Source organism: Perissodus microlepis, chromosome 2, assembly GCF_051167445.1.
Source record: "Perissodus microlepis isolate ML-2025 ecotype Zambia chromosome 2, ASM5116744v1, whole genome shotgun sequence".
In the NCBI taxonomy this organism is placed as follows: domain Eukaryota; kingdom Metazoa; phylum Chordata; class Actinopteri; order Cichliformes; family Cichlidae; genus Perissodus; species Perissodus microlepis.
Window position 1 is genome coordinate 21937781 of NC_140462.1, and position 18080 is coordinate 21955860.

The 18080-nt window shown below is 46.9% G+C and overlaps 1 protein-coding gene across 1 annotated transcript; it reads left to right on the plus strand.

Annotated features, from left to right (window-relative positions):
• The first annotated feature begins 3369 nt into the window (after positions 1-3369).
• LOC146392739 (rho guanine nucleotide exchange factor 37-like) lies at positions 3370-17163 on the plus strand. The gene is made up of 5 exons (XM_084952549.1): positions 3370-3676; positions 9381-9510; positions 13222-13281; positions 13478-13641; positions 15265-17163. The coding sequence occupies exons 2-5, from the start codon at positions 9405-9407 to the stop codon at positions 15412-15414; spliced, it is 480 nt and encodes a 159-aa protein (XP_084808675.1). The 5' UTR covers positions 3370-3676; positions 9381-9404; the 3' UTR covers positions 15415-17163.
• Positions 17164-18080: the final 917 nt, after the last annotated feature.

The window sequence follows — 18080 nt, forward strand, 5'->3', positions numbered from 1 at the left end:
TTCTCATTACAGAGATGCACATCACCTAATATGCTTAATTGGTAGTAGGCTTTCGAGCCTATACAGCTTGGAGTAAGACAACATGCATGAAGAGGATGATGTGGACAAAATACTCATTTGCCTAATAATTCTGCACTCGCTGTATTTCAGCCTGTGTTGAAAGTTCAGACTTCAAAGTTTTTAAATTTTAATGACAGGCTGTATAGTTGGCTGATAGTTGTGTATAACTTTATTTTTTACAAAATGTATGCATAGGTTTTCCAAAATTTACAATTTATATTTATATTTGAAGTTATGAAAATAATTAACATAACATGTTTGTGGTTTTTACAGTTAAAAAAAAACTACACCTATGATTTTATGTTTTTTGTTTGATTTCAGATCAGTTGTGTTAATACAGTATGTTAATGACAAAATAACTGTAAATTCAGACACGTGAGGTTGTGCTGAAAAGAATGATACCAAGCAAGGCAAGGTACAAAAAAATAAAATAAAATAAAATAAAGGTAAATCAAAAATCAAAAGTAGTCAAAAATTGCCAATTATTGGACCTCAGGGGTTAACCCAACAAGTATAACCAGGCATTGGGTTTACATTTTTGTTCATGACAGTGTAAATTTGTGTAAATTTTTTCTAACAAAAAAGCTAAACTTAAGTTCAACTCGTGTTTGTAAATGAACTGCCCCATATCGTGTTGCTTTCTGGATTTTATGCTTATTGCGCTACATATTTATTTATTATATAGGCTGTACAGTACATAATATCAAAATTCACGTGTTTTATGTAACTGAAAGTTTAACAATGTGGGCTACAGAAAATAATTAAGTTACAGACTATATTTATATGAAAACTGTGTATACTTACTGCATTTGAATCATTTTAACCATATGCAAAACCTGAATGCGTGGGGTTTTTTTTTTAAAGGCTTTGATTTTGCCACCTCATTTGAGTTCCATGCCACCCTAAGACAATTTCTCGAGATCTGCTCCTGACACTTACACCGTTCAGTTTGGATGGTATGTGTTGCCTGAGCCTGTTCTAGCATAAGTCTAGCACGGACAGAACTGTCTCACAGCTAACTCTGGCCAATTATCATGGGGTGGATGTGGCTTAAGAGGTAGAAGAGGGTATCTACTAAGCAATGGTTTTTCATCTTCTGGCCATCCAAGATACAGTATAAGCTACTGAATTCATCCCAATGCATTCAATGTCAAGCATTTTGTTTTGGGGTTTTTTTGTTTTGTTTTTTTCATTTAGAAAAGCTGGCCTAACTGTACACACTATGTGCAGCCTAGATAAATTTTGTTTGTTTGATGTGTGATATCATGGTATATGTGTGGTGGCTTGCTTTTGATTTGGAGACAAAGTGTAGATATCCCAATCTAGTAAGTATGTTCCTGAAATTGATGGAGCTGTGGAGAAATGTTACAATGACAGCTTTTTTCTACATATTAGAACACCAGACTCAAAATACAAATGTGATGCAGAGCTGCTGGGCAATACTTGTATCGAATAGAAAGCGGAAAGATGTCTGCATCCTGAGCACCATCAGCAGCAGAGATGGGCAGTAACGCGTTACTGTAATCCGATTACTTTTTTCAAGTAACGAGTAAAGTAAGGGATTACTATTGCAAAAACGGTAATTAGATTACCGTTACTTTCCCGTAGGAACGCTGCGTTACTGCGTTACTAAAACCGTGATTTTTTTTTGCGAGAATGTCTCATGACAGGGACGTAAGCAAGTGCGACGTTCGTGACAACAGCTGTGTGCAGATCAACAATGGATAATATATCGAGTGCGGGAGAGAGTATGAGCGTGCAGCGTTTAAAGCGTGGAAGTACTGACCTTACTTTAAGTTTGATTCCATAAAAAGTGACAAAAACATTAGCGTCTGTTGTGCGTGGGAAGAAAACTTCTTTTTACAGCGAAAAAAACCCCCTAAACTTCCAAGCAAGCACCGAGTGCGCTACGACGTAATGGGAAATTCACACGGATTCTTCCACTGACCGCTGCGGCACACCTGCACCAGGGTAAACCTCCGCCTACCCTACTCCTGCTTTACAGGTGAAAATAGAGCAAAAGGACTGCTAGTCTTTGACTTTATTTATTTTCTGCTGTGTTTTACTTGCATCTATTTGAAACACAAATATATATATATATATATATATATTTTATGTGCTGGAATGTGCAGAAAATAGGTTTAAATATTAAACAAATTTCTTCCAGTCAGAGAATGTTGCATATAATTAAATGTTTGCTTGATGCATAAAGTTAAAAGATTAAAACTAATAAAACAAGTTTTAAAAAGGGACTTTTCCATTTGATTACATTTTGTATGATGGATTATGCAGAAAAAGTAGAATTGGGCTGAAAGATCTATCGCTTTATCACCTATTCAGGTTGTAAATCGTGTTTTTAAAAAGTAACTAAGTAACTAAGTAATTAATTACTTTAGAAAATCAGTTATCAGTAAAGTAACAGGATTACTTTTTGGGGAAGTAATCAGTAATTAGTTACTGATTACTTTTTTCAAGTAACTTGACCAACACTGATCAGCACCATAAATCAAAGGGGAGGCAGGGATGAACTGAGCCTCCACCAACCTGGGGACTGAAGCAGGGACCAGCTGGGCCTCAGCCACCCTCACCAGAGGAACTGTAACAGGTGCAGGGGAGGGCTGGACCCGAGCCGCCCTGGGCCCAGGAACGGGAGGAGGAGAGAGAAGCTCAGGAGCAGTCACAGAAGCAGGAGTGGCCATGTCTGAATAAACTGGCTGTGGAGCCACACAGTCTAGGGGTGAAACAACACCAAAAACAGTCTCAAAATTCACAGGCTGAGGAGTGATACAGTCCAGGGGGGAAACAAAGCCAGCAACAGTTTGCAGTTGAGTCTCAGATGGAGTAACTGTCTTATTAATCTCAGAACCAATCTTTACATAATCCACAAGTAAAGAAACATGATATGAACCGTATTTTTTGGACCATAAAGCCAGCAGCAGTTGACTGGATACTTTCTTTCACACACGGGATGAAGCAGTATCAGATACAGAAGGATTATTCTGAACTGTGAGTCATGCAAAGCTGCTCATTTAGAGTCTGGACGTGCAGTTCAGGGCAGATGCTGGTGCACTCCCCCCTTAATACAGGATAAAGTCTTTATGTTTGGGGTGGGCATTCACTTCCTTTGAGGGTCGAAAGTCAGCGAGGACCTAAATGTGTAAATCCTGTTAATGAGGAGGACCCACAGTGCTTTGTCTCCTGTGAGAGGGAAACTTCAGCCTCTGCTGCCTGAGGGTCTGCTGCATGGACCTCACTGCATTTCATCAACATATCCTCTGATTGGTCCTTCACTTCAGTCTGAAGATCTGTCACCCAGTCAGTTTCTGTCTGGGTGAGCACCACTTCCTCTCCCCACCAGCTGCTTCAGTCACTCAGCTTATTCAGCAGCACGAGTGTGTGTGTGTGTTTTCATGTGTGAGCCCTCCCTCCCATCCCCTTTCCTCACACACGCCTGCCAGTGTGTGTGAGTCAGTGGAGAAAATTAAACTCTGTGTGTGTAGTGTGTGTGTGTTGTCCTTGCGGCAGATTTTGATTCAGTGCGGCGGGAAGAGGAGCGAGCGAGGACGCAATTGGCGAGGATCGGAGCTGAGGGGATTGCAGCATTTTGGGGTTAAAGGTGAGTGCGTGCTTCTCTCAGTTTGTCCCTGTCAGCATAAAAATGGCTCTGACCCGATTCAGACCCGGTCTGCGGGTTTTAGGTGATCAGGGTTATTTGCTAATTATCGATTTTCTGCTGAGGGATGAAGGAGGCATCAGAGGCAGCGTTTTGGTTCACAGTGATTTGGGGCTGTTTAGACTGATGATCCACCTCAGGTTTTAAATCTGAGCAAATCCCCTGTTTGTTAGTCACTAAAGTCAAGTAAGGCGATGCTGGTGCAGATGTCTGTGTGAGTCTTTGTCATTCGCTGATATTTCTCATATGGAGCGGGAGACGGAGACAGCATGCCTCCTCTCAGTAATCAGGGAATGTAAAATCTGCAAGTTCCAGAGCTGCACGGTCTGAGCTTCACTCTGCAGACTGATGACAGCAAAGATGCTCAGACATGTAAAGAAGTACCTGACAGTCTGTTTCTTTCATAGCCGTCTCCGTCATGGAAGAGCCCAGGAGGCTCTCTTTCCCACTGGTTCTTCCTAAATCAGCCTTGTCTGCTCGGTCTCCTTTGGGAGCTGCAGGTCAGGCAGCTGGAAGCAGCAATGATCAAACTGGAGGGGAAAAGTTCAGGTCAGAGGAGGAGACGCCTGAGTCGGGGTTGAGTGTAGTGGGGGAGGCGCCGCCTGAAGATAGAAAAACTGCTCGGAGACTCTCGTCTCAGGACAGTTTCCCAGAGGAGAGCATGTTTATCACGTGGCCATCCAGAAATTCGTGGAGTCTGAGAAGAGCTAGCTGCGCCTGCTGCAACTCAGCATTGTAAGCATTGTAAGCTAAAGACCCCACAATAATACAGAAAAAACCTCTATGAACAAGCACTTGTTCATAGAGGTCATCCAACTGTGAAGGAAGAAGAGAAGAAAAAAACTCCCTTTTAGCAGGAAAAAGGGCTGAGGAAGGGGCAGGGAGGGGACAGAGACACGCTGGGGCAGAGAGCCAGACATTAATAATAAGCAGTGTAGGGGCAGGGACAGGCTTGGGGCGTCGGGGGATTCCCCAGGAGCATCTTCCTTGGAGAGCTCAACCCGGGGTTGCGGTCATGGCCTATTAAGGGCTCTGTTGGCTCTTAGGTGACGGTTTCCTCGTGGCTGCGTGCAGCGGGGCTAGGGGAGGGTCTGTGCTGACGGACGTGGGTTACTGACCTGGTAGCCTGGCTGCCCCTGGGTGCTCCGTCTCTTGGCTGGGGCCCTGGCTGGGCCTTGGGGGCTTGGGTCCTGGTTGGTGTGTCGCCGGGGTTGTGGGCAGGTGGGTGTATGGGGGCCCAGCCCTGGCACAGGGTGCCGCCAGTGCATCGAGCCACCTGGGGGGCTCTTCAACTGGTGGGGGAGGCTGTTACATGTTGCAGGAGGTCTCCTCTCTTCAGGAACTCACTCTGCAGGAGGGGGAGATATAGGAGAGGTGGAGGAAGATCTCAGCCTGGGCGTCTATTGTCTTGTGTAGTCTAGAAGATGAGTGGATGACGGGGTGGGTGCAGTTTTCTCTGTGGTGGGGTCGGGTGGGCTGTCCTGGGCTCTGTGGGGCCGGGCGGCTCTGCTGAACTGGGCTCCGGTCCGGATGGGCCTGGGCCCCCTTTCCCTGGTGGGTTGCAGAGTATGAGGGTGCCTACTGGGGTCAGCTGGCCCCGGGGAGGGGTCACTTGCCCCTCCCTTCCTTCCCTCCCCATCTCCAGCTGCCTCCCTCTTCCCGCTCCACCACAATAACCCACACATGCAGGGCCTTGGGGTAAAGGTGTGTTACCAGGGTGCAGGGGAGGCATCCCCCTCCTCTGTCCCCTTCTGGCTGCCTGTGCCTCAATTTTATATATCCCACAACTTAGACATTCACATTACTCACACTCTCATAACACATTCATATAGGACCTTGGGGGTGGGCACGCTACACGGAATCCAAAAGACCATCAGGGTGTACAACCTCACACCTGGCGTCATTGCCCACCTCTCAATTTTAAATACACGTATACATTGAGGGCTGTCAGGAGGGGCTATGCGCTTACCTGCTGCTCTCTGGCAGGTAGCTCCATGCCCTCCTGGGTTTTAAGTGCACCTTAGAACACACATGCATCAACACTACATATGAGCGGGCGGAGGGAGGTTTGGAGTCTTCACACACCCCCGTTCTCTGTTGCCTGTTGGGGCGGGGGGGCTGGGAGGAGGAGTTAGCCGTCCGATTGGGGTCTGGAATGTCGGGCCTCCCTGCTGCTGTGGAGTCGGGGCGGTCTGCATCTCTCCACCCCAGGGAAAAGGGTAACACTACCTGGGTCTGGGTGCAGTTTCCCCCTCCAGGGGCAAGGGTACCTAGACCTGGGGCTTAGAGTACGCTTGGGGAGTGTGATCATGTGTAAAGTGTCTATTTATGTCTGTCTCCACGTTGGGTGAGTGTTGAGTAATTGCATATGAGAGCATGAGGGTGGGAATGGATGTTTGTATCTGTGTGTGCCTGTTTGTCTGTGTCTATATGTCAGGTTGGGTATCAGACGCCACCTCTCTGGGGTCATCTCAGGCCCTCCAAGGTATGGAGGCCTATCTCCCCCCACCACTTCCCCTGCCAGTGGCAGACACCCTCAGACATCGGTGCATTAGTGGTTCTTTGTGTCCGGGGATGGGCGTCCAGGTACACACCGGCTCACTCCTGGTGGCTGCTTGTCGGGGCCTGGAGCCTGGGGCTCGCTCGGGCCACTTCGGGGGTTGGGTGCCCCCAGTCTCTCGGCCTGGGGCTCGGTCACTCTGGCACAGCTGGCTGCCGGCGAAGCTCATGGGCACGTCACTGCAACCCTCCCTGGCTTCTGCTCCGCGGCTGCTGAGTGACCCCTCATCTGGGACTCTCCTCAGCTCTTTCTGGGATAGTGGCGCGACTGCCCCTCTGTTGGTCTTCCTTGGTCTCTTGTGCTCTGAGGGCCTCTGGATGTCTGGAGTCTTGATCTCCTCCATGCCTGCTTCATGCCCTGGAGGACGGGGCTGTGGCACCCCACACCCTCTAGCAGATCATTACATGAAGGAACCTTTTAAATACAAGCGCGCTCATGCTACAGTGAGGAGGGAGGAGGTAGATCGTCTGGCTGAATGGTGCGACACAAACAACCTGCTGCTTAACACCGAGAAGACCAAGGAGCTCATCGTGGACTACAGGAGGAATGCTGACCCACATCCACCCATCTACATTAAGGGGACGGCTGTGGAACGTGTGAGCAGCTTCAAGTTCCTGGGAGTCCACATCTCCGAGGATCTCATCTGGATGACGAACTGCTCCAAGCTGGTCAAGGAGGCTCACCAGCGCCTCTTCTTCTTGAGGACTCTGAGGAAGAATCACCTGTCCTCAGACATCCTGGTGAACTTCTATCGCTGCACCATCGAGAGCATCCTGACCAACTGTATAACAGTCTGGTACGGGAACTGCTCTGCCTCGGACCGGAAGGCGTTGCAGAGAGTCGTGAAAACTGCCCAGCGCATCGCCGGAGCACCACTTCCTGCCATAAAGGACATCTACAGGAAGCGGTGTCTGAAAAGGGCTGGGAAAATCATCAAAGACCCCAGTCACCCATCACATGGACTCTTCACCCTCCTGCCCTCTGGGAGGCGGTACAGGAGCCTCCGGACTAAGACCACCAGGTACCAGAACAGCTTCTTCCCCACAGCTGTCAGACTCCTGAACTCCGCCTCCTGACATCTGACCCACGTTAACACATGGACTGGACATACACACACCCACAATGGACAACTGTACCCTCAAACACACAATAATAACATGGACTGAACCACCACTCACAACCACTAGCACTTTATATAGGCTCTTAACTGCACTACTGTATAGTTCTGTGTAAATAATCATACGATAATTTTTAATTCTACAACTGTTTACAACTTGCATAGTTCCCATTTCTGTATAGCTGTATATCTCATATTTCTGTGTAGTTCTTTATTTCATATTCTGTATAGTTTTTTTTTTCATATTTATATCCTGTTCATAGCCTGTACATAGCTTGTACTCACTACAGCCTGTACATACTTATAGTTATAGCATATTCATAACATACTTCATACCGTGTACATATTACATACCATAATAGACCCATTTCTGTAATAAACTTACATATCTATATTATTGCTAATATATATTTTGTAATATATCTATATCATGGCTAAAGCACTTCTGGATGGCTGCAAACTGCATTTCGTTGCCCTGTACCTGTGACATGTGCAATGACAATAAAGTTGAATTCTATTCTATTCTATGCTCACAGGTGTACACACGGGTGCTCACACACACAAACTACACCCTTTTTGGCTGCTACCTCAAAGCACACTGTGCGCTGTCGATCTTACGTGCTGCACAATAATGTTTAATATTTAGTATTTACTGTTATATTCCCATAGATCATCGTGATGTTGTTTATTAAATTGCTCTTTTTTTTTCTTCTGCTTGTTTTCTCTTTTTTCTTTCTCAACAGGTGATCCAGGTAATTGATATATGTATTTTTTGTCTGCTTATTTTGTTGTTGTTTTTTTTTGGGGGGGGGGGGGGTTGTGGGGGGTTGCCCTTTATACCCGTCCCTCTTCCCCGCTGTTTTTCTTTCTCCCCTTTCTTTTCCCCAGTCAAGTCTGTCCCGTATTTAGCAAGTGAAAATAAAATAATATAAACAATAAAAGGTGAATCAAATAGACCATTACGGCAAGGCTGGGATGGTCCATTTGGTAAAGTAAATCCGTTTGGCATCTTTCTTCACCTTTAGACAATAATTCTGATGGCAAAAGAGCCAAACGGGACAGGCAAAAAAATTAAAAAATATAAATTAATAATAACAACAATAATAATAATAACAATAATAATAATAATAATAATAATGATAAGCAGTGAATAAATGCAGAGAGGTGTATACAGTCACAGTGACAAGCTTTGATTTAAAGTGACAACACAATGAAGCAAAAAGAAAAAGGCTGAACGTAAAGCTGCAGCAGGTACTGTAAGTGTTTTAGCATCCTGCACCCTCTCAGTGGCTTCTTATCACCTGCTTTTCATTATGCCTGTTCTGTTGCTTAGGACTGCTAAATAATGGCTTATTGTCACTGTCCTAATGAAATGAGGGCTCATAAAACATAATGAAATCAGGCTTTATGGGCGAGCAGAGCTGAGCTGTGGAACCACAACGAGGGAGCAGGAGAGATATGAACTGTGTTCCATAAGAGATGAATGTAGAGCATGCAAAAGTGGAGGTGAAACACGACACGGGGAGGAGGAGGAGCAGGGTGAAGGCATGGGTGAATGGTGGATCTGTGAGGCCGATGAGCTGCTGGATTGTGCATTGTTCAGCCTCCCAGCAGCCAGCGCAACCACTGCTCAGTCATTCAGCACGAGCGCAGATCCACCTTTATAATCAGAGGTCAGAAGTCAGCCATGCTCTGATGCTGCTGCAGCACATCACTATCACTTTTTCAGCGTTCCTCCCACTCTGATGTTTTTATATACTCAAAATAAATGAAAACAATGTGTTATAATGGGAGTATGTGTGTTATAGTGGGAGTATATGGGTTATAATGGGAGTACATGGTTTATAATGGGAGCATATGGGTTTTAATGGGGAACCAGGAGAACCCTCAGACTTTGCGGTTAAAGAAACATCTGATATCAGGTGTAAAACCCTAATTTTCTGTCTTCCCTCCACCTGCTCTGACTGAAGCCGCCTCCAGCCGGCCTGGACAGCATGTTTCTGCACATCGAAGAGGTGATCGACGTATCGAGCCGTCTCCTGAGCCTGCCGGACCAGAAGCAGCTTCAGCCTGGAAAACCCGACTTCCTGCAGAGTCTCTGTAAGTGACCTGAAACCAGACCTTTACTTTGACGTGTCACCCTCACAGTTTCAGTCTTTCTGTCGTTCTAAACAGGAAGTCAAACAGGAAGTGGTTGTTGTTTGTTCTTTTTGTTTAAAGCGCATTTATAAATTCATAAATTTACAGATGAAGTAGTGTGATTAAGCTCAGGTGAGCTCCTGAATCACACAGGTATCACTTCCTTGTTCCTGGGAAGCTCCAGACTCTTCTTTACAGACCAGCTCAGCATGTAAAGTCTACCTTAAAAAATCTCATCTGTCATGAGATGGTCAGAATAAATGATCGACTTTCAATCATCGATTTTTCTCTGATCCTCACAGTGTCAACTGTGTCAAACAAGTCCACGAACATTTGGGTTGATGTCTCGCAGCAAGTTACTGTCACGTTTGCTGGCGCTGAACTCTGAACTGTGTTATCAAACAAGTGGGTTTATTTACAACACCGCTGACTTCTACATACAGTGAATCAGGAAGAAGAGGGGTCCAGGGCTGGGAAAAAGGGGAGCGTATGCTCAGTTGAAATCCAGAGTCCACACTGTGCTCAATCTCACTCACACTCAACTGGGAAGGGTCCAGAGAAGACAGGTTCAGGTCCAGGAAGGTCTATATAAGGGAGATGGAGACAGATGTCAGAGCAACACTCGGGAAGTTCAGCAAGAGACTAAGCCAGGCTACACTAACACTACCAAGGGACACCACTCCAACCGGGCCTGAAGTATGGTCAGTGTTATTCAGCCATGATGAGCCACAGTGCATGGGTGTGAAGATCAGATGACCACTGGAAGTCAGGCACCACACCCCAGGACAGCCACTGGTGGATCATGACAGTTACACCTCGACCAGATGCTGTTGGATGGAAGCACAGCAGTGGAGTGGGGCGAGTGGGAGGTCTAATCAGGCACAGTGATACTTCCACAGTTCACAATAATCATTCTGTACGTCATCCTGGTGCTCCTCCTATAAGACAAATGTCTTCTGATTGGCTGCACCTCACAAACAGCAGGTGGGTATCTCCTCTGAACCTTTGGCTCCTACTGACACTGACCTCATTACTACATGTTCCAAAGCTGTGCGTGATGACCTGTAAGAGCACAGCTGGTTTATGTAATGCAGCAGGTAAACTCACGCACACACTTTCCTGTCTCTTGACTGCAAAGCTTTACTGGACTTTAGTGACTAAACATTAAAACTGAATAAACTCATTTGTAAAACATGACTTTGTGTCTGTGATTTTGCCTGCACAGTCAGTAGCAGTCACTCTTTACGGCTTTAATAAAGGTTTCAGGCTGTAACTCAAGGTCAGCCTCTGCAGCAGCATATCACTACAGACATGCAGTCAGGAGTTTGTCTCTGTCAGGAGGCCACACATGTGTTTGTGTGTGGTTGGTCTGCAGGGCTTCCTGTCTGCCGCACGGAGGACTTTGACTTGGACTGCACGGAGAAAAGGCACCGATCTGCTACAAGGAGATCACTATGGCACTCTGATTAACTCTGAGAGCAGTGCTGTGGTCTTTACAGGTGCAGGAAGTGCTGCATCCTGTCGGCTCGTGTCCAGTTAAGAGGACAGGATGAGCTGCGCTCACAGAAACAGCACTAGTTAAACTCTCGCTGAGTTTAACTAGTGGTCTTCTCGTCTTTGCAAACAGCTTCTGATTAGTGGACGGCCTGCATCCTCCATCCCGCCTCCAATCTCCTCTTCACACGCTCAGAACATTATCATAGGTCAGAAACAGGCTGCCATGCAGTGGACGATGGTCTGCTGATGTCGGTCTGTTCTTTATTCCTTCTTCCAGAAGAAGAGGATGAGGAAGCTGATCCACCAGCTGCTCTGCGCTCTCTGGGACCTCTGGATGGCCCGAGGAATCTGATCAGAAAGAGACTCGACAAGCTTCTCGACTACAAAGTGATCGAAGGGAAACCCAACCTGAGCTACAAGGAGCAGGCTGTGGCCAATGCGTACAGGTGGGAGCTGGTTTCTGATGGTTGGAGCTGTGACTGGTGTGACCTCCTCTACTCCCCCTCTCCTCCTGACAGGATGTTGAACACGCTGCTCCTGAAAGAGCTCCCTCAGTTTAATGGGCTGGCTCTGCAGATCAGGAGCATGTTCGGGTCGTTCAGCTGTCTGCACAGAGATCTCGCCGCAGACATGGAGCAGCTGTTTCACAGCTTTGCTCAGCAGGTGACGTCCTTACAGACAGGCTAATGAACAAAAACATGTTGGCTATCTGTGCTCATCTTCCACATGTCTCCCTGCAGCTTCCTCACAGCAGCCTCTCTCCTGGTGCATTCTGGGAGTGGGCAGAGTCTTCAGTGCTGGAAGGAGCAAGAAGGCTGAGAGAATTTATGTGATTTACAGAATCAACTTAGGGCGCTTTATACTGTAAGCTACAGACCACTATGGGCAAGTACTTGGCGACAGTGGAAAGGAAAAACTCCCTTTGAACAGGAAGAAACCTCGAGGCTCAGGGAGGGGCAGCCAACTCCTGCGACATGTTGGAGGTGAGGAAGACAGGACAAAAACACGCTGTGGAAGAGAGTCAGAGATTATCAACTAATGATTCGGTGCAGAGAGGTCTATTAATATATAGTGAGTGAAGAAGAAACACCCAGTGCATCATGGGAATCCCCCAGCAGCCTACACCTATTGCAGCATAACTAAGGGAGGATTCAGGGTCACCTGATCCAGCCCTAACTATATGCTTTAGCAAAAAGGAAAGTTTGAAGCCTAATCTTAAAAGTAGAGATAGTGTCTGTCTCCTGAATCCAAACTGGAAGCTTCAGGCCCCACAGAAGAGTGGCCGGAAAACTGAAGGCTCTGCCTCCCATTCTACTTTTAAATACTCTAGGAATAACAAGTAAGTCTGCAGTGTGAGAGCAAAGTGCTCTAATTTGGTGATATGGTACTATAAGGCAGCGGTCCCCAACATTTTTTGCACCATGGACCGGTTTATGTCCGACAATATTTTCATGGACCAGCCTTTAAGATGTCGTGGACAAATACAACAAAATAAAACCAGTACCGGTACCAAAAAAAAGAACATTTATTCATAACACACAGGAAAAGACCCAAGGAAACTGAGTTAATGATAAAAATGATTTTCAAAAAATAACCATAGATTTCACACCTGAGCCTCAACTCTTGCGGCCCGGTACCAAACGACTCACAAAGCGGTACCGGTCCGTGGCCCAGGGGTTGGGGACCGCTGTTGTAAGGCATAAAACTGAAGACCCCAACCAAAAGACTGTAAATTAACAACATCGTGAGGACAACTCGGCTAACCTCAGACATCTTTGCTTTGAGGTGACTAAAGCACAGATGATTATATTATCCAGCAAACATCTTTCTCTGAATATCAAACAACACAGACGCCGATGATGTCACATCGACTCTCCCAGTCTGAGCTTCAGTTTCCTGAGATTGTAGGTGTTCGGGTCCCATTATATACTCTGCAGCTGCAGAACCAGAAGTGGCCCTTTCTGAGTCATTGTTTTCATTTCTGAACACCTTCCAGGTAAATTTGACCGTGTGTTAGTAATTCAGCAGCCCGGGCCCTAGTTAGCAGCTGTTTCATTGTGTTCTGCCTTCTCTGAGATCTGACATCTGCTCGTGTGTTTCAGCCTCTTAGCCTGTCCTCTCAGCGCCGTCTGAAGCAGCTAACGGATAAGCATGTCATCTTCCATCATCTTCCAGGTGATGATCTTCCAGGCGACAGCCATGGAAACAGAAGGAGGTGGCTGGTCGAAGCAGGAGGTGAGACTAAGGTTTTATGAAGTCTACACTGAAACACTGAGAGGAAGAACAATGGTGCCATCTGCTGGCGAGCCACTGTTATTGAAACAGAAACAGACGTGCAGCCAATGGGATCGCTCTGTGAGGGAGTACCGGGCTGGTCTGACACTGTGAACAAATGAATGTTAAACTATTTAAATGTTATGTCTTCACGCAGGGAAGCGAGGCTATGACGCTGCCTCGAAACTCATTCGCTATCACGAGCCAACAGAAGACCCGCCCACTTCACCACACCTGACCCTGACAGAAGGTGTGACCGCAGGCAAAAGACACTCCTACAGCCCAGCAGGCCACGCCCCACCACCCATGAGCTGCTTCCAGGTAATTGAATTCCTCTCGATTAGACTGTCCAGGAGAAGGAGACTGCGTGCTGTCCACCAGAGCAGGACTGCAGGTGTTCACTAACGATTATCCAGCTATCAGAATACTCTTTCTTAAATCCCTGAGGACATTATGTGCTGACAGTCGCTCCAAGACAATAAGAACAGAGTGAACCCATTAAATAATACAACATGTACAAAGTTGGCTTACATATGGAATCTCACAGAGATGTCCACGAACAGAAATGACTTCCTGTGTCGTTCAGTGGTGCATTATGGGTAATCTCAGTCTGACTAAGTGTGCTCCTGTGACTGGCCAGCACGTCACGGCGTGGGTGGGAGGGGTTGTCCTTATCCTGGACAACATCCACCTCTCCACCTTAACAGAGTTCAGCTCTGTCCGTTACTGGCCATCCCAGCATGCAACAGCACAGTGGATGGCCCTGGCCACAACAGTAAGACTGAATTTGTTGTTGTGCACACCAACTGTGATGTTGTCACATCCTCGTAACCATTGATACACTGCTTGATGGAGCACCGGCGGTCTTCTCCTGAACAGTAATGTGAAATGGAGCGGCTCTGCCTGAGCAGGTGATTTAAAGACCGGCAGGATGTACTCTCAGCTTGTTGTTGATGCTGGATACTGTTTAAGCTGTCAGTGTTTACAGTGTTTAGAACACCCTGTAACAGCCTTCATGTAGATCTGACTCGGTCACATGCAGCAGCAGCAGGCCTGTGTCTGCCTGTCCTCACACACTGTCCTTCAGTACCTCAGAGGGACAGTCCACACCAGCCTCTCAAACCTAGTTTTTATACCATCATCAGCTGACTGTTTCTTAAACGGTAGAAGAAGACGTTTTTTTTCCTACTCTTGTCTCATACGTGACGACATGTGTGCTTGGAGTACTTCTTCTTGTCTTCGTGTTGATGCATTGAACTTCTCTGAGCTTAATTCAGTGCAGAATAAGAGCTGAGCTGCAGTCTGTACAGCAGAAGCAGTCTCTGCCTTCAACTCCTCAGCATCTCTGGTGTGTGCTGTAGAGGCGTGCACTCCTCGTCCTCGTGCTGAAGCTGTGTCGTCTGCAGACGCTGTCGTGGTCATTGATGTTACAGTCACAGCGACGTTGCTGTTGAGCACAGTTTGTTAGAAAGAGCCGGGTTAGGTGGTAATAACGACCCCACGCTGGTGTTTTTAGACGAGTTGGGGTGTTTGTGTGTGTGTGAGCTGAGGACAAACTGATGTGTGTAATGCTGCTGTATCAGCCTCTGCAGCTGGAAACGCCTGCAGCTGGAAACATCTGCATCTCGCAGCGTCGTTCAGACCTTTATTTAAGACGCCATCAGGGAAGACGCTCTCGCTGAGCTCTGTCACTTCCTGCCTTTGTTTCCTGTATGTGGTCTGCAGTTATGAAAGGAGCGACTGAGTGGAGCTTAATCACAGATTAACTCTGGATCAGCTGAAGTTCAGAGCCGCCCAGGAAAACTCAGTAACGATGATGATGTGTGATCCTCCTGAGCTACAGCCAGGAGGTGCATGTACGTGATGGAGGAAGGATGTGTGGATACAAGTGACGGTGTGGAGGCAGAGACCTTTAATGCTGCCTTTTTTTTTTCATGTTTTCAGGTTGTGGGCACCTACAACTTCACAGCCAGATCCAAACACAAAGTTTCCTTCTGGGCCAGAGAACCTGTTCATGTCCTGGAGCCTCACAACAAACGAGGGAGCCACGAGTGGAGCCTGATGGAGGTCAGAGGAGGTCTACATGCCCTCTAACTACCTGGCAATCATGCCCGTGGGAGCGGGGCTGCCCTCGGGCACTGGCTTCTTCATTTAGGGGGTGGAAACTGCAGCTGGTGCTGATGAGAGGGGTCGGGATCGGTTGCTTACAGTCTCAGTGTTAATCCTTCCACTGTAACCTGTTTACGACTGGAAGTGTAAAGTTTCTTCTTGTGATGTTTCCTTCCTACTGGTCTGCAGTGATCTGTGCACAAACATAAATGCATAATATTCCAAGAACAGTTTTCAAAGATGGCGTCTGTAACGTCATGAAGCTCTGAACGTGTAGATGATGTTTGATTAGCGGTTTTAAGATGAAGGACGATTTTCATGGCTGCTGTACGATGAAGCGCTCATTTCCCATGATCCTTAGAGGCATGCTGCATGTTCTCATTACAGGGTCTGAGTGCTATCAATTTAACTGTAACGTGTGTGTGTGTGTGTGTGTGTGTGTGTGTGTGTCCTCACCTGGAGCAGAGCTGACAGGTACATGGCGCTCTCATCATCTCAGACTGTGTAATGTGATGTAAATGTGAAAGGTCTCCGGGGCCGAGGAAGAACAAGACTCAGGAGGAGGAGGAGGAACTGGGAGAGGGGTGAAGGAGAACACCAGTTTCCCGCTCTGCCTATGAGCTGACTTAAATTTCGTTGCACTTTGATTCCAGAATTTTACGTAGGAAGAGTGAAATGGGTCAGTCAGAACAGAATAAGGTCCTCTTGCAGTCACATTCACCCGACGATGCTTGTTGCTATGGATACGGCTCAGGCAGTGCAGGTCACATCTGTGGAGTTTGCTCGGCTGCAGCATCATTTCTTGATTCCAGCACTTTAAACATTTTTGGCTCAGAATCATTTGAAAGCATCTCTGAGCGCATGCTGATTGGCTCTGAGGACATAAAATGAACCTGAGCTCCAGTAGTTTTGCAGATAACAGCAGCTTTAACCTTTGAGCATCACATACTCTGTCCTAGCCTCCTTCTGTGAGGTTGAACAGCCTCAGCTGCTGTGAGCATGGAGCAGAGGGAGGGAAGCCGGGAGTCTGAGCTGCTCAGCTGTTCCCATCAGGCTGAATGTCAGGAGGAGGAGGAGGAGGAGGAGGGGGGGGATGCTTCTCTCCTAAAATACCATATGTCAGGGTTAGTCAGATGGACTCAGAAACCTCAGCCTGATAACATTTACCTGATTTCCCCTCCTCGAAGGCCGGTTTAGGATGAGGGGAGCGGTTCATTCCTTAAATGCAGCCTCAGTTATTTTGGGAAGTTTTAATCCAAACAGACATGCAGATGAAGTTGCAGTGTTTCTTCTTGTGGATGAAGTAGATATTTGAACCCATACACACACGGAAAACACAGAGTGAACATTTCTGGCTTTTTCTGTCTGATCAGAAAACAGGTCAAATCTTCCTCGCATGCTGTTTGCATTTTCACCACCAGAGGGAGGCAGAGACTCGGAGCATGTTTGCATGATCAGATTAACTGTGTGTGTGTGTGTGTTTGGTAATCACTGCCACAGTTTGTACTTCCTGTTTTGTTTCTGTGTGGTTTCCTGAAACTGCTGCTCAGCCGGTCCTGCTGAGTCATTCTGATGTTTTCCTCGATGCTGCAGGGCTGCGTGACCTCAGCCGAGCATGAAGCGCTGCCAGAGTTGTGATGTTGAACTCAGTCTTCACACAGCAGGTGGGAGATCTGAGCAGCAGCGGCAGCAGAGAACTGAGTGTGGCTTCAATAAAACTAAACTCAAACCTTTTTTGTGGCATTGCATCATTTAGTCGTGAGAAGAAGCACCTGAATATTTGTGATGATTTACGAAGCTGTGAGGCCCACACCAACTCAGCCTCTTTTACAGTTAAACATCTGGAGACACGGCTGTTCTTCTTCATGCATCATCATCATCAGTGTGCACATGTTTTCACCTTCTACTGAATAACAAGCTAAAACATGAAGCTGCAGCTCCTTTGGCGTCCAGCAGAGGCAGCAGTGAGTCAGTCCTCATACACTCCAGTGTTAAAATAAACACATTTACAGCCTGAAACAGAAACACTGAATTCAGAGAGAAATATAACAGCTGTTCAGGGGAGGATGTGTCTGTAACTCACCTGTTTAAATTATATTAAGGCTAAAAGTTTGCATTATTAGGGGCGTGGTCTCTCTGACTGACAGAAGGATAATGACACAGGTGGCTGTAGCTGCTAGTTGTCAGCTAGCTACACCTGAACTGGACCTCTGGACCTTGTTTGTGCTGTTGGAGCCTTTTGGAGCATTTTAATGACATCATGTGACCAGTAGCATGGCTGCTGTGAGGTCACTATACTAACAGACTGTGCAGGAAGGGTGAGCTCCAGATTTGGTGCAGGGGAAAATTCTAAGATTTTGATTGGATGTTACTGATTAGGTGGTGCAGCTGATACCTTAACACACCCTCGCGGTCACTTCAGTCTCCAAAAAACACGACTCCCTGCATTGGGACAGAGCCGGCCTTCCTGATGAGCTTATCCAACTGATAGGCTGTTGTTCCAACAGACAACATGGCCGACGCCACCTTCAGAAGCACCTCTTGCACTCCAAAGATCTCTGTCTCCTCAGCAGGTTGAGTCTGCTCTCAGCCTTCCTGTAAAGACCATCGGTGAACACCCAGGTACTTATACTTCAGGTATGCCACATAGA

Coding starts and splice junctions, on each gene's coding strand:
- LOC146392739 (XM_084952549.1), top strand. CDS start 9,405: ATGTTTCTGCACATCGAAGAGGTGATCGACGTATCGAGCCGTCTCCTG. Junction 13,282..13,477: donor GTGGCTGGTCGAAGCAGGAG/GTGAGACTAAGG, acceptor GTCTTCACGCAG/GGAAGCGAGGCTATGACGCT. Junction 13,642..15,264: donor CACCCATGAGCTGCTTCCAG/GTAATTGAATTC, acceptor TCATGTTTTCAG/GTTGTGGGCACCTACAACTT.